This window comes from Molossus molossus, unplaced genomic scaffold (genome assembly GCF_014108415.1).
Source record: "Molossus molossus isolate mMolMol1 unplaced genomic scaffold, mMolMol1.p scaffold_m16_p_7, whole genome shotgun sequence".
Taxonomy (NCBI): domain Eukaryota; kingdom Metazoa; phylum Chordata; class Mammalia; order Chiroptera; family Molossidae; genus Molossus; species Molossus molossus.
Genome location: NW_023425401.1, coordinates 71,480,945 through 71,498,395, shown reverse-complemented (window position 1 = coordinate 71,498,395; position 17,451 = coordinate 71,480,945). Strand labels below are relative to the sequence as shown.

Sequence of the window (17,451 nt, the reverse complement as noted above, 5' to 3'; positions counted from 1 at the left end):
TGAATGTTAGCTTAAGAAAGGTGTCAGCCTTTCATGGGTCAGCAGCAGGTAACCACAGGTAATAAAAGAAATATAAACTAGGACAGCATGTAGTAGAATGGGAACAAGGTACTTGTGCCTGGTTAATTTTTCCAGTTTTTAGTTCATGTATACACTATAGAAATCTTCTCCAGGATCTATGAAGAGGCAGAAGTTTAAAGTTAGTCATATGCTGCATAGTAGTCATATTTAAAGTTAGTCATATGCTGCATAGAAGTTCCATTATCTTATAAGAACTCACATGTGACCAGTACTTTATGCAGCCCAAAGTGCAGGAATCTCCAGACATTATCTTTTATGTTTTCTTTAAAATGGACAGAATTTTTTTTTATAGTGGCAATTGTGTAGAACAAAATGAAAAGCTAAAGTTAGACAATCTGAAGATTGGTCTAGGAAGTTAAGTGGGTGTCCTTAAGTTATCATTCATTCTACAGAGCAGTACGGATATGGTTCACTTTGAAGAATAGGAAACCCTAGATATCAGCCACTTAGAAATAGTTCCGGCTCTACAAAAAGAGCCAGAGTCTGTGGACCTGTGAACTGTGTGTGTGTGGGGAGAGAGTGGGTGATGTTACCTCTCCAGCACTATAACTTCGAAGTCTCTGAAGGTGCTGTCGATGCATCAGATGATTAGGAAGACGACCATTCTGAAGAGGGATTCGGGGGTCAATGAAAGTAGTAGCTCGACTGTTGTGGTCCACAAAAAAAGACTGCAGACAGACAAGAAAAAAAACATACCATGAGAATGATTCAGAACGAAGTGAAAAATGCAAGGGAATGCTCATGTTTATTTTGGTCTCTCTTTCCTATCTACTCAAAATTAGATGGAAAACTGGGGCACTGTGAATCTATTTGCTCAGTAGTTGAATGAAGCAATAGCAGTCATCAACACCTTACACTGTGAATTTATACAATAGTAATCATAACACTATTGAATATGCAAAATAACATAAATAGAGCCTTTGATGGATAAATAATACTAGTGACTAACAACTTCTGTAGCATTTCACTTTTTTTTAAAAAAAATGTCATTTTTCTATTATAAAATTAGCACAGTGTCACTGAGAAAAAATTAAAAGAATTGTAAAAAGAAAATAACCTTGCCTAGCTGGTGCGGCTCAGTGGTTGAGCATTGACCCATGCACCAGGAGGTCACCAGTTCAGTTCCCAGTCAGGGCACAAGCCAGGTTGTGGGCCAAATCCCCAGTGGGGGGCTTGCAGGAGGCAGCCAATCGATGTTCTCTTTCATTGATGTTTCTATCTCTCGCTCCCTCTCCCTTCCTCTCTCCCTCAAAATCAATAAAGAAAATAAAAAAAAGAAAGAAAAGAAAATAACCTAAATCATCCCAAATAATACAATTTAAAGGCAGTCACCAAAATATTTGTTAATTTTTTTCTATGCAAATATACAAATAAATACATATTTTCATACATTAACAATAACTTTGTTATAAAATTTTTGCTTATTATTTTATGAACATTTTCATAAGTTACTAATTTTTCTTTTAACCTATAATTTTAATAAGCTTATAGTATTCAGATTGATGGATGCATAATGATTACTTTCAGTACTCTGAAAAATACCAATGGCATATTTCACAGAACTAAAACAAATAATTCAAAAATGTATGTATAATAACAAAAGACCACGAATAGCCACAGAAAACTTGAGAAAGAACAAAGTTGGAGTTATCATGCTACCTGATATTAAACTACACTTCAAGTTTATGGAAATCCAAAAAGAATAGTACTGTCATAAAAACAGACACATAAATCAATGTAACAGAATAAAAAGCCCAGAAATAAACCCACACTTATACAATCAATTAACATGTGAGAAGAGGCAAGAATATACAATGGAATAAAGACAGTCTCTTCAATAAATGGTGTTGAGAAAATTAGAAAGATACATAAAAAAATAAAACTAGACCACCTTATTACACCATATATAAGAATAAACTCAACACAAATTAAAGACTTACATGTGAGATTAATAACCATAAAACTCTTAGATTAATTCATAGGCAGTAAAATCTCTGACATTTGTTTTAGCAATCTTTTTTCTGATATACTTCCTTGCTCAAGGTAAACAAACAAACAAAAAACAAATAAATTAGAGTACATCAAACTGAAAGCTTTTGCACAGTGAAAAAAGTAATAAACAAAATGAAAAAAAAAAAACCTACTGAATGGGAGAAGATATTCACCAATGATACATCTGATAAGGAGTTAATGTCCAATATTTATAAGAACTTATATAACTCAACACCAAACATACCCAAACAATTATATTTTTAAAAATTGCCAGAGAAACTTAGTAGACAGTTCGCAAAGGGGACATCCAGATGGCCAATAGACACATGTAAAAGTGATGAACATTACTAATTATCCGAGAAATAAAAAATAAAATCTGCAATAATACCTCACACATGTCATAGTGGTTATTATCAATAAATCAAGAAACAAGTGTTGGCAAGGATGTTGAGAAAAGGGAAGCTTTATGCACTGTTGCTGATAACCCAGACTGGTGCAGCCATTATGGCAAAGAGTATGGAGGTTTTTCAAGAAATAAAAATGTAACTGTCGAGATCCAAGATGGTGGCAGAGTAGGTGAAAGGTACACTCACTCCTTCCCAGAACCAAAATGAAACTCCAACTAAAATATAGAACAATAAACCTGAATAAACAAGTGAAGACTAGCTGAAAAGAAATCTTATAACTAAGGATTTACAGAAGAAACCACATAAAGACTGGTAAGAGACATGAAAAGGGCTTGCACTACTCCCATGGGTGGTGGATAAGATTCTGGAGGGGTTTCTCCTGAGAAGCATGGGGTCTAACCCCACATTGGGCTGCTCAGCTCAAAGAACCATAGCTGGAAAGATGCTCCCACATAACATATATCTGTGAAAAGCAGTGGGAATTCTGTTTACCTGGGAGAGTCTTAGCTGCATTCTTAAAGGGCTAGTGCAGAAAAGCTCATTCACAGCCACTCACTCTGGGCTCCAGTGGAGGGAGGACAGAGTAGACTAAAATTTTGTGAGGAGAAACTAGAGTTTGTGGCTCTGAGGAGATAACCAAAAGGATAGCCACAAGGGTCCCTGTACTTAGTTCCTTTCCCAGACCACAGCTATCATGCTTTGGCTGAGTGCAGACACGCAGGACAGTGGCCATATTGCTCCTTCCCAGGGCTCTGAGGAGAGGCAGCGGCCCCTCTCTCGGAGATCCAACCTTACCCTCTGAGCCATTGAAGTGCTAATTGAAGTTCATTAACAAACCGCATCTGTCCCACCCTCGTGAAATCCCCATGTGCCGAGCACCTGAGGGAGTTTTTCAATTAACTGACAACCCAAAACCCATCAAGTAACTTCGACTGCTAGGCTCCAGGCAAAAAGCTAGAGGATAACAGTACCTTTCCTGGGCTAGCAACTTTAACCAGGAAATTAAGACTTGACAGTGGTGTTCAACGTGGGTCCTCCCTCGCTCATCTAAACACAGGAGAGGGAGCCACAAACAGCAGAACATGAACACCCACAGGGAAAACTTGACAGGCTCCAAAGCCCACAGTGATAGCCAAAATGGTGAAACACAGAAACAGACGCCAAATGAAAGAGCAAGAGACCTCCACCGAAGATGAGATCAATGTGGAACAATTAGGCATGTTAACAGAGCTAGAATTCAGAGCCATGATCTTGAGGAAGCTCAACAGTATGAGTAAGGACATAGACACACTGAAAATAAGCCAATTGGAAATTAAAAACCATCAAGAAGAGATAAAAAATGACATATCAGAAATGAAAAACACATTGGAATGTTTAAAAAGGAGAGTAGAGGAAGCTGAGGACCGGATCAGTGAATTAGAAGACAGGGTACAAAAAATCAACCAATCAGAAAAACAAAAGGAAAAAACTATTAAAAAACAGGAAGACAGCTTAAGAGAACTGTGGGACAACTGGAAACGTAATAATATTCGCATCATAGGAGTCCCCGAAGAAGAAGAAAATGAGCAAGGGATAGAGTATATATTCAAAAAAATAGTGACAGAAAACTTCTCTAATTTGGCGAAGGAAGAAGGCAATCAAGTTCAAGAAGAACAGAGAGTCCCAAGTAAGAAGAACCCAAACAGGCCCACAGCAAGACACATAGTAATTAAAATGCCACAAATTAAAGACAAAGAGAAAATCCTAAAAGCAGCAAGAGATAAGCAACAGGTTACCTACAAAGGAAACCCCATAAGGCTCTCAGCTGACTTCTCACAACAAACACTACAGGCCAGAAGGGAATGGCATGAAGTAATCAAAGTCATGAAAAACAAGAATCTAAATAATCCAAGACTACTCTACCCAGCAAGACTATCTTTCAAAATAGAAGGTCAAATAAAGAGCTTCCAGACAAAAAAAAAAAAAAAAAAAAAAGGCCAAAGGAATACATTAGAACCAAACCAGCACTGCAAGAAATGTTAAAAGGACTGCTGTAATTAGCAGTAGAAATGGGAAGAAAAATAGAACCACACAAAACGAAAATGGCAATAAATAAGTACGTATCAATAATCAGCTTAAATGTCAATGGATTGAATGCTCCCATAAAAAGACACAGAGTAGCTGATTGGATAATAAAGCATGACTCATCTATATGTTGTTTACAAGAGACCCACCTCACAACAAAAGACTCACATAGGTTGAAAGTGAAGGGATGGAAAAAAATTTTCCAAGCAAATGGAAGGCAAAAAAAGCTGGGGTAGCAATTCTCATATTGATAAAATAGATTTCAAAATGAAGACCATAACTAGAGACAAAGAAGGCCACTACATAATATTGAAAGGATCTATCCAACAAGAAGATATAACCTTGATAAACCTATATGCACCCAATATAGGAGCACCAAAATATATTTAAAATCTTCTGGAGGACTTCCAAGGAGAAATCGACAACAACACAATCATAGCAGGAGTCTTAAACACCCCTTTGACAGCACTGGATAGATCCTCTAAGCAAAAAATGAGCAAGGAAACAGAGACTCTAAATGAAGCACTAGACCAAATAGATTTAATAGATATCTACAAAGAATTACACCCCAAAACTGCAGAATACACATTCTTCTCAAGGGCACATGGGACATTCTCAAAGATAGACCACATAATAGGACACAAACTAAATCTCTACAAGTTCAAGAAGATTGAAATCATATCAAGCATCTTCTGAGACCACAATGGCATGAAACTAGAAATCAATTGCAACAAGAACATGCAAAGACATTTCAACACCAGGAGGCCAAATAGCATGTTATTAAACAATGAATGGGTCACCGAGGAGATCAAGGAAGAAATTAAAAACTTCCTGGAAACCAATAAAAATGAACACACAACAACACAAAATCTATGGGATGCAGCGAAAGCAGTTCTGAGAGGGAAGTTCATAGCACTACAGGCCTACCTCAAAAAACAAGAAAAATTTCTAATTGACTGTCTAACCTCACAACTTAAAGGATTAGAAAGTAAACACAAAGAAAACCCCAGAGCAAGTAGAAGGAGGGAAATAGTAAAGATCAGAGCAGAAATAAATGACATAGAGACCAAAAAAACAATTCAAAGGATCAATGAAACAAATAGCTGGTTTATCGAACAGATAAACAAGATTGATGGACCCTTAGCTAGACTTACCAGGAAACAAAGAGAGAGAACCCAAATACACAATATCAGAAATGAAAGAGGAGAAGGAACAACAAACACCACGGAAATACAAAAGATTGTTAACAAGTACTATGAACAAATATATGGCAACAAATTTGACAATCTAAGTGAAATGGACAAATTTCTAGAAACACACAGTCTCCCAAAACTGGACCAGGAAGAGATAGAAAACTTGAACAGACCAATAACAACAAAGGAAATTGAAGAGGTAATCAAGACTTTCCCAGCAAACAAAAACCCAGGCCCAGATGGCCTCACGGGGGAGTTTTACCGAACATTGAAAAAAGAACTAACACCCATCCTCCTCAACTATTTCAAAAAATTCAAGAAGAAGGACGACTTCCAAACACGTTCTATGAGGCCAGCATAATTCTAATTCCAAAACCAGAAAAAGACACTACGAAGAAAGAAAACTACAGGCCAATATCCCTGATGAACATAGACGCCAAAATCCTGAACAAAATATTAGCAAATCGGATCTAGAAATACATCAAAAAAATTATTCACCATGACCAGGTGGGATTCATTCCAGGGATGCAAGGCTGGTACAATATTTGCAAATCAATAAATGTGATACACCACATTAATATGATGAAGAATAAAAACCACATGATCATATCAATAGATGCTGAAAAAGCATTCGACAAAATCTAGCATCCATTTCTGATAGAAACGCTCAGCAATGTGGGAACAGAGGGATCATATCTCGACATAACAAAGGCCATATATGAAAGACCTACAGCCAACATCATACTCAATGGACAGAAATTAAAAACATTTCCATTAAGAACAGAAACAAGACAGGGAGGTCCAATTTTGCCACTCTTATTTAACATTGCACTGGAAGTCTTAGCCACAGCAATCAGATATGAAGAAAAAATAAAGAAGATCTAAATTGGAAAGGAGGAAGTGAAACTGTCATTATTTGCAGATGACATGATATTATATATAGAAAACCCTAAAGACTCCATCAAAAATCTACTAGACTTAATAAATGAATTTGGCAAAGTAGCAGGATACAAAATTAACGTCAAGAAATCAACGGCATTCTTGTACATCAATGATGAACTCACAGAAAGAGAAACTGAGAAAACAATCACATTTACCATCGTTCCAAAAAAATTAAGATACCTAGAAATAAACTTAACCAAAGAAGCCAATAATCTATTTGCAGAAAACTACAGGTCATTGAAAAAAGAAATAGAGGAAGATATAAAGAAGTGGAAGAACATACCCTATTCTTGGATTGGAAGAATTAACATCATTAAAATGTCCATACTACCTAAAGCAATCTATAGATTCAATGCAATCCCCATCAAAATACCAACGACTTATTTCATAGAACTAGAACAAATACTTCAAAAGTTCATATGGAACCAAAAAAGACCCTGAATAGACACAACAATCTTGAAAAAGAAGGACAAAGTAGGTGGGATCACAATACCAGATATCAGGTTATACTACAAAGCGACTGTAACCAAAACAGCCTGGTACTGGCACAAGAACAGGCATATAGACCAGTGGAACAGAACTGAAAACCCAGAAACGGACCCAAGGCAATACGCTCAATTAATATTTGACAAAGGTGGCAAGAGCATACAGTGGAGTAAAGACAGCCTCTTTAATAAATGGTGTTGGGAAAATTGGACAGCTAGCTACATGCAAAAACATGAAACTAGACCATCAACTTACACCATACACAAAAATAAACTCAAAATGGATAAAAGACTTAAATGTGACCTGTGAATCCATAAAAATTCTAGAAGAAAATGTAGGCATCAAAATTTCAGACATCATACGGAGCAGAATTTTCACTGATACATCATCTAAAGCAACAGAAACAAAGGAAAAAATGAACACATGGGACTACATCAAAATAAAAAGCTTCTGCACAGCAAAAGAAACAATCATCAAAATGGAAAGGCAACCCACTGTATGGGAGAACATCATTGCCAATGATGTATCAGATAAGATATATATAGAGTGCTCATACAACTCCACAAAAGGAAGACAAAGAACCCAATTAAAAAATGGGCAGAGGAGCTGAATAGACACCTCTCCAAACAGGACATACAAATGGCCAAGAAACATTTGAAGATATGCTCAACATCACTAATCATCAGAGAGATGCAAATTAAAACAACAATGAGGTATCACCTCACACCTGTCAGAATGGCCACCATCAACAAATCATTAAACAACAAGTGTTGGCGAGGGTGTGGAGAAAAGGGGACTCTAATACACTGCTGGTGGGAATGCAGACTGGTGCAGCCACTATGGAAAACAATATGGTGTTACCTCAAAAAATTAAAAATTGAACTTCCATTTGACCAAGTGATCCCACATCTAGGAATATACCCTAAGAAGCCTGAAACACCAATCAGGAAGAATATATGTACCCCCATATTCATAGCAGCACCATTTACAATAGCTAAGATCTGGAAATAGCCCAAGTGTCCATCAGTAGACGAATGGATCAAAAAGCTGTGATACGAAGATGACGGCGTAGGGAAACACAGTATCGCGTTCTCCCACAACCACATCCAAGTTACAACAAAACTACAGAACAGCCATCGTCCCAAACCGCCTGAAATCAAGCTGAATGGAAGTCCTACAACTACGGAATTAAAAAAAAAAAAAAAAGCAGCTACATCCAGACCGGTAGGAGGGGCGTCGGCGCGAGGGGTGGCGGCAGCGGCTCGGTGGCACAACGGGCTGGTCCCACACCCAAGTGTGACAGATAAAAATCAGGAGGCTCCCGCAGGTGGGAAGGTCCTTCCTGAGGACTGAGGGGTCCCCATCCCACACCAGGCGCCCTGGTCAGGGTTCTAGTGCCAGGAAGAGAAGTCCCATCACTTCTGGCTGGAAAAACCAGCAGAAACTGAGGCTCAGGGAAGCTGACCTGGCTGGAGCCACAGGTAGCTCCTTAAAGGGCCCGCACACGGACTTATCGGACTCTCTCCCTCTGAGCTCGGAGGGGAGGCAGCTCGAGGGGCACCAGAGAAATACAGGGAAGAACTGAGCTGTTTGGCCCTGGAGCGAGGGCTGGAGAGGGGGCTTTTTCGGGGACAAACGTGCTGTAAGAGGCCTTTGTTCCTTTGGTGAGCCCTTCCCTGGGGCGGCAGACAGTCGCCATATCTGGGACTCCAGCAACCTGGCTCACACTGGTAGCCCCGCCCTGCTGACTCCCTGAGGCCCCGCCCCGCCCCGCCCCACCCAACTTTCAAGCCCACCCAAGCTGTTGCTACTTGCTTAACCATAGGATTGGCCAGTCTTGGATCCTGCTTCAGGTTTTTCCTAAATTCTTTCAAACGAGCAGCATCGGGTCTCAGCGAGCCCCATACCTCTCATTAACTAATACACAGAAACAAACACAGGGAGGCAGCCAAAATGAGGAGACAAAGAAACAGGTCCCAAATGAAAGAACAGAACAAAACCCCAATAAAAGAACTAAGCGAAATGGAGATAAACAACCTAACAGATGCTGAGTTCAAAATACTGCTTATAAGGATGCTCAATGAACTCAGTGAGGGCCTCAAGAGCATAAAAAAGTACCAGTCAGAAATGATCGCTGCACAGTTAGAAACGAAGGAGGCTTTAACTGAAATAAAGAATAATTTACATAGCTTCAATAATAGAGTACGTAAATCCAAGGAGCAAACCATCGATTTGGAATATAAGGAAGCAAAAAACGCCCAACCAGAACAGAAAAAAGAAAAAAGAATAAAAAAAAATGAGGATAGTGTAAGGAGCCTCTGGGGCAACTTCAAGCGTGCCAACATTCGCATCTTGGGGGTGCCCGAAGGAGAAGAGAGAGAACAAGAAATCGAAAACCTGTTTGAAACAATAATGGCAGAAAACTTTCCTAACTTGGTGAAGGAAACAGACATACAAGTCCAGGAAGCACAGAGAGTCCCAAACAAGATGAACCCCAAGAGGCCCACACCAAGACACATCATCATCAAAATGCAAAAGGTTCAAGACAAAGAGAGAATCCTAAAAGCAGCAAGAGAAAGGCAGCTAGTTACCTACAAGGGAGTTCCCATTAGGCTGTCAGCTGATTTCTCAAAAGAAACTTTGCAGGCCAGAAGGGAGTGGCAAGAAATATTCAGAGTGATGAAAACCAAGAACCTACAACCAAAATTACTCTATCCTGCAAAGCTGTCATTTAGAATCGATGGACATATAAAAACTTTCCCAGACAAGAACAAGTTAAAGGAGTTCATCACTACCAAACCGTTATTATATGAAATGATGAAGGGTCTTTTTGAAGAAAAAGATAAAATGTATGAACAAACAAAATGGCAATGAATACATATCTATCAACAATGGAATCTACAAACAAAATGAACAGGAAGAACAGGAACATTCTCATAGATACAGAGAACATTTTGTTGGTTGCCAGTTGGGAAAGGGGTTGGGGGAATGGATGAAAAAGGTGAAGGGATTAAGAAGCACAAATTCATTGCTAGACTGACAAACCTCAAAGGGAAAGGGGTTGGGGGGGTGGGAAGAAATAAACCAAAGAACTTATATGCATAACCAATGGACACAGACAATAGTTTGGGAAAAGGTGGGAGGGGGGTGGGAGGGGGGAGGAGGGGGTCAATGGGGGGAAAATGTGGAACATCTGTAATGCATTTTACATCCAACAATAAAGATGTGGAAAAAAAAAAAAAGCTGTGATACATATACACAATGGAGTACTATGCAGCGGTAAGAAAGAAAGATCTCGTATCCTTTGAGACGACATGGAGCGACCTGGAAAGTATTATCCTAAATGAAATAAGCCAAGTAGAAAAAGACAGACACCACATGATCTCACTTGTATACGGAATATAATGAACATAACAGTCTGAGGAATACGGTAGACCCAGAAACATGGAAGTAGGGCACAGACTGACATCCTTCAGAAGAGGGGGTAAGGGGTGGTTGGAAGAGATAAACCACAGAATTTATATGCATGTATGCATGACCAATGGACATGGAAAACTAAGCCGGGGGTTGGGTGGAGAGGAGGGTTCCAATGGGGTAAAAAATGTGAAATATCTGTAACAAATAAATAAATAAAAAAATAAATGAATAAATAAAAAATTAAATAGCATGTTATTGAACAATGAAGGGTTACCATGGAGATCAAGGATGAAATTAAAAACGTAATGAAAACCAATGAAAATAAACACAGAACACAAAATCTATGGGGTTCAGCAAAAGCACTTCTGGGAGCGACGTTCATAGCACTACAGGCCTTCCTGAAAAAAAGAGAAAAATCTCTAATAGACTATCTAACCTCACAACTTAAAGAACTAGAAAGCAAACAATAAGAAATCCCCAGAGCAAGTAGAAGAAATAAAATAATAAAGATCAGAGCATAAATAAATGACATGGAGACCAAAAAAACAATGCAAAGAATCAATTAAAAAAAAGAGCTGTTTTTTAAAAAAGATACACAATACTGATGGACCCTTAGCTAGACTCACCAAGAAACAAAGAGAGAGAACCCAAATACACAAAATTAGAAATGAAAGAGGAGAAGTATCAACTGACATCACAGAAATACAAAAGATTGTTAACAATTACTATGAACAACTATATGGCAACAAATTTGACAACCTAAGCAAAATGAACAAATTTCTAGAAACACATAGTCTTCCAAAACTGGACCGGTAGAAGATAGAAAACTTGAACAGAGCAGTAACAACTCAGGAAATTGAAGAGGTAATCAAGACTCTCCCAGCAAACAAAAGCCCAGGCCCAGATGGTTTTATGGGGAAATTTCACCTCACATTCAAAGAAGAAATAACACCCATTCTCTTCGAACTATTTAAAAAATTTCAAAAAGAAGGAGGACTTCCAAACTTGTTTAATGAGGCCAGCACAATTCTAACCCAAAACCAAAAAAAGACACTACAAAGAAGGAAACTACAGGCCAATATACCTGATGAAAATAGATGCCAAAATCCTGAATAAAATACTAGCAAATTGGATCCAGCAATACATCAAATAAAATTATTCACTATGACCAAGTGGGATTCATCCCAGGAATGCAATGCTGGTACAATATTTGCAAATCAGTAAATGTGATACACCACATAAACAAAATGAAGAATAAAACCACATGATCATATCAATAGATGCTGGAAAAGCATTCAACAAAATCCAGCACCCATTCCTGATAAAACTGCTCAGCAATGTGAAATTAGAGGGATTATATCTCAAAATAATAAAGGCCATATATGAAAGACCTACAGCCAACGTCATACTCAATGGGCAAAAACTAAAATCATTTTTCTTAAGAACAGGAACAAGATGAGGATGTCCACTTTCTCCACTCTTATTTAACATAGTACTGGAAGGCATATGTGCCTCTCTTAGCCACAGCAATGAGACAAAAAGAAAAATATTAAAAGATCCTGATTGGAAAAAAGTAAGCGAAACTGTCATTATTTACAGATGACATGATACAATATGTAGAAAACCCCAAAGACTCCATCAAAAATTTACTAGACTTAAATATAAATTTGGCAAAGAAGCAGGATACAAAATTTACGTGAAGGAATCGATGGCATTCTAATACACCACGGAAAGAGAAACTAAAACAAAAAAAAAAAAACAATCTCATTTACCATCGCAGTGAAAAAAATAAGATAACTAGGAATAAAAATAATAAAAAATGAAGGACTTATTCACAGAAAACTACAGGTCATTGAAAAAAGAAATAGAGAAAAATATAAAAAAGTGGAAGCACATACCTTGTTCATGGATTGGAAGAATTAACATCATTAAAGTGTCCATACTACCCAAAGCAACCTATAGATTCAATGAAATCCCCATCAAAATACCAATGACATACATCACAGAACTAGAACAAATACTTCAAACGTTCATATGGAACCAAAAAAGACCCCAACTAGCCACAGTAATTCTAAAAATGAATAACAAAGTTGGAGGAATAACAGTACCAGATTTCAGGTAGTACTACAAAGCCACTCTAATCAAAACAGCGTGGTTCTGGCACAAGAACAGGCATTTAGACCAGTGGAAAAGAACAGAGAACCCAGAAATGGACCCAAGGCTTTATGCTCAATTAATATTTGACAAAGGTGGAAAGAGCATTCGGTGGAGTAAAGACAGCCTCTTTAATAAATGGTGTTTGGAAAATTGGACAGCTACATGGAAAAAATAAAAATAAAACTAGACCATCACTTACACCATATACAAGAATAAACTCAAAATGGATAAAAGACTTAAATGTGACTCATGAATCCATAAAAATTCTAGAAGAAAATGTAGGCAACAAAATTTAAGACATCATATGCAGCAAAATTTTTACTCATAGATCACCTAAGGCAACAGAAACAAAAGAGAAAATGAACACATGAGACTACATCAAACTCAAAATGTTCTGCACAGCAAAAGATACAATCATCAAAATGGAAAGGGATCCCACTCTATGGGAGAGCATAATTGCCAATAATATATCAGATAAGGGATTAATTTTTCATATATATAGCGTGCTCATACAACTCAACAAAAGGAAGAGAAAGGATGCAATTGAAAAGTGGGCAGAGGAACTAAATGGACAACTCTCCAAACAGGACATACAATGGGTAAGAGACTTATGAAGAAATGCTCAACATCACTACTCATCAGAGAGATGCATATTAAATCAACAATGAGGTATCTCCTCACACTTTTCAGAATGGCCAACATCAACAAATCATCAAACATCAAGTGTTGGCGAGGGTGTGGAGAAAAGGGGACTTTAGTACACTGCTGGTGGAAATGCAGAGTGGTGCAGCAACTATGGAAAACAATATGGTGTTACCACAAAAAATTAAAAATTGAACTTCTATTTGACCCAGTGATCCCACTCACTTCTAGGAATATACCCTAAGAAGCCTGAAATGGCAATCGGAAAGAATATATGTACTCCACGTTCTTAGAAGCACTATTTACAATAGCTAAGATCTGGTAACAGCTCTAATGTTCATCCTAGATGAATGGATAAAAAAGCTGTGGTACATATACCCAATGGAGTACTATGCAGCTCTAAGAAAGAAAGATTTATTATCCTTTGCGACGACATTAATGGACCTGGAGAGTACTATTCTAAGCGAAACAAGCCAAGCAGAGAAAGACAATTATCACATAATCTCACTTATTTGTGAAATATAATGAACATAACAGTCGGAGGAATGGGGTAGTCCCAGAGATGTGGAAGTGGGGTACAGACTGACAAGCCCTAGAAGATGTGATGTGGAAGAAAGAGATAAACCACATGCCCCGGCCGGTTTGGCGCAGCGGTTGGAGCGTCGGCCTGCGGTACTGAGAGACCCGGGTTCGGTTCCCGCTAAAGGTACGTACCTCGGTTGCAGTTTGTCCCTGGCCTTGGTTGGTCGTGTGGGTGGCAGCCACTCGATGTGTCCCTTCACATCGATGTTTCTCTCTCTCTCCCTTCCTCTCTCTCCCTCCCGCTCTATCTGAACAAAAAATGGAAAAATGTCCTCGGGTGAGGATAAAAAAAAAAAAGAGATAAACCACAGAACTTATATGCATGTATGCATGAACAATGGACATGGGCAACAAAGCTGGAGACATGGTGGGGAGGTAGGTGTGGGTTTTTTTGGTGGAATAAAAGAAGAAACATTTGTAACAAAAATAAATTTATTAATTAAAAAAAATAATTATTATTATGAGGATGCTCAAGTAACTTAGTGAGAACTTGACCAGCATGAAAAAGGACATAGAAACCACAAAAATAAAGCACTTAAAGATGGATACAATATGTAATTGAAAAATACACTAGGGATAATAAATCATATGTTGAATTTATTAGAGAATCGAGTCAGTAATTAGGAGGATGAGGTAACAGAAAACATGCAATTACAAAAGCAAGAACATAAGAATTAAAAAATAATTAAATATATTTTAAAGGACCTTTGGTAAAACATACAGCATAACATTTGCATTATAGGAGGAGAGAGAGATAGAGAACAAGGGATTCCAATCCAATATAAAGATATAATAAATGAAATGTTCCCTAACCTTGTGAAGGAAGAAGGCACACAAGTCCAGGTAATACAGAGAGTCTCAAAAGAGATGAACCCAAAGAGACCAACACCAAGACACATCACAATAAAATGTCTAAGATTAAGAGAGAGAAAAATGTCAGCAATGTGAATGAAAGCTACACAGACCATCTCTCAGGACCAAACTGGAAATACAACTAAAATAAAGAGAAGTCATGGGGGGGAAAAAAAACAATTAAAGACCAGCTGAAGAAAACCCTTATAATCAGGAAATAAAGAGAAAACCAAATCAAGACTGTTTCGAGCTGTGGAGCTGTGGGAGGGCTGGCTGGATGCAACAATCAGCAGCAGAGGGTTGTCTTAGTTATGAGCTGACCCCTTTAAGAAGTCAGAGGTTAAAATTTCAAGCTGGCACCCCAGCACAGAGTGGTGGAGCAGGGAAAGACACCCACATAACACCTGGCTGAGAAATTCACCAGAGCAGAGGTTTTCTTCAGTGTTGGGAGCACTGGCTCATTCCTGAAGGGACAGTGCACTAAATGACAGCTAAAGCCACAAATCTTGGGCTCCAGCAGAGGGAGGGTGAACAGAATTCAGAGTTTGTGGCACTGGGGAGAGAGCTGTGAAGAATGTCATCAGGAGATTTATACTAAATCACACCCTCATATGACAGTAGCATACTACTCAAAAAAGCCCCTTCCCAGAGTCCTGGGGAGAAGCACAACCCAGCCAGAAAAATGCAAACTGAGGCTCATTAACAGCTAGAGAATATGAGACAGCCAGCAGGCATAAGAAAGCCTCTGAAAGATTTTGACCTGACTCTCAGTGTTGGGGGTCCTGGCTCTGATGACTGAGCTGTGGAGGCTGATGCACCTCCATCATGGCTTCAGTTGCCATCTCTGTCAAGTAGCCCCATTTAAGTGGTTTTAGCCTGAGGAAGAAGCAACTGCTCTCCCTCAGGAATTTAATGCCACCCCATGTCTCTGGGGACTGAACTGTGAAGGCAGAGACCTGGACCCCTGCACCTAACCAATACACACATTGCAGAAACCACTTTCTTATCAAAGGAACTCTAACCAAGGGGAAAGCAATTGCACCATCTGTTGGAAATTTTTTTACCCTGTCCACCTAAGGAATTTTTCATTCAGCTGAGGGCTACAACCTGAAGCTCATTAAGTAACTGAGACTGGCAGCTTGCAGGCAAAAGCTATAAAATAACTGGATCTTTGCTTGTACTGTGAATCTACCCAGGAAAGTAAGACTAGCCATTGTATTTAAAGTGGGCCCTCCAATACTCATCTAAACTCAGTAGAGGGAGACACAATCAGTGGAATACCAACACACACAGAAAAAATTTGGCAGGCTCCAAAACCCACCGTGACAGCCAAAATGGTGAAACAAAGAAACAAATCCCAAATGAAAGAACAAGAGAATTCTACAGAAGAGAGAAATGAAATAGAATTAAGAAAATTATCAGAGGTAGACATCAGAATGATGATTATGAGGAAGCTCAACAGCATGAATAAAGATATAAGAACACTGAAAATCAACAAATTGGGGATGAAAAATGACCAAGCAGAAATGAAGAGTGACATACCAAACATAAAGAACACATTGGAAGGAATAACCATCAGAGTAGAGAAGGCCGAGTATCAGATCAGTGAATTAGAATACAGGGTAGAGAAAAATCACCCAATCAATAAAACCAAAAAGAAAAAACAATGACAAAACAGGAAGACAGGGAAGATGGTGGCAGGCAAGACCAGAGCAAGGGTGAGTCTGTGAGAGTGTGAGCAATTGTGAGAGAAAGTGTGAGTGGACGTAAGTGTAGATTAGCAACCTTGAGCAGTGCAGAAACGTGGGCAGAGGGTTCCTTTGTTGTGAATGGGGAACTGCCAGCTACAGTAAGTGCCTTGTCAGGGCACTTTTTCCTGTGTGGTTGGGAGGCCCTGCCATTTGGAAGATTCTTGTCTTCTCTGTTAGGAGGCAGTGGGAGAAGTTATGGCCAAGCGACCCGAGGCCACCAGAGTGCCTTGCACCATTAGAGCAGTGGGCCCAACTGTGTCAACATAGACAAGCACACAATAGCAGCTCTATCAAGGTGACTGCTGCAGTAGCTATAACAAGCCAGGAGCCAAACACCATCCCTGACAGCAGCTGCCTGATCAAAGCCAAGCACCATTCCCCACAGGAGAAGCCTGATTGGAGTTTAGCATCTTCCTCCAGAGCAGCAGTGACTGGGGGGAGTGGAGCCTTAACCCCAACAGCAGCTGGGGCTTGGGAGCTGAGACACACCCCCAGAAGTAGAGGCTCTGGAGCAGACATCCATCCCCAGTCAGCAGAAGCACAGATTGGCAGCTGAGACCCATTCCAGTGGCATCAGAAAAGGCTGATCAAAAGGGGTGCTCCAGACCAACCTACAGCAATATCTGGGAAGCTGAGAATTTCCCCTGACAACTGCAGCAGCAGATTTGGAGAGGAGCCCCACTCCCCAGCAGTGGAAATGTCCTGAAAGCTGAGTATCCTCAGTGCTCAACAGCAGCAGAAGATTGGGAATGGACAGCAGCCCCTGGCACAGCAGCAGCAGTAGCAGTGCAAACCAGAAGCTGACACTAACCCCCATCAGTGACTGATCAGAAGCTGAGCCCCACCAGGCACCAGTGCACCATGGAAGCACACCAGCAGAACCCA

The 17,451-nt window shown here is 39.3% G+C and overlaps 1 protein-coding gene across 1 annotated transcript in view; it reads right to left on the bottom strand.

The window, feature by feature from the left end:
* The window catches only part of HECW1 (HECT, C2 and WW domain containing E3 ubiquitin protein ligase 1), a 632,276-nt gene that overhangs the window by 205,443 nt on the left and 409,382 nt on the right, over nt 1-17,451 (bottom strand). Inside the window, exon 14 of the mRNA XM_036246873.1 lies at nt 615-749. Within this exon, the coding sequence (XP_036102766.1) occupies nt 615-749 (135 nt within the window). The remainder of the gene's footprint in view (nt 1-614; nt 750-17,451) is intronic.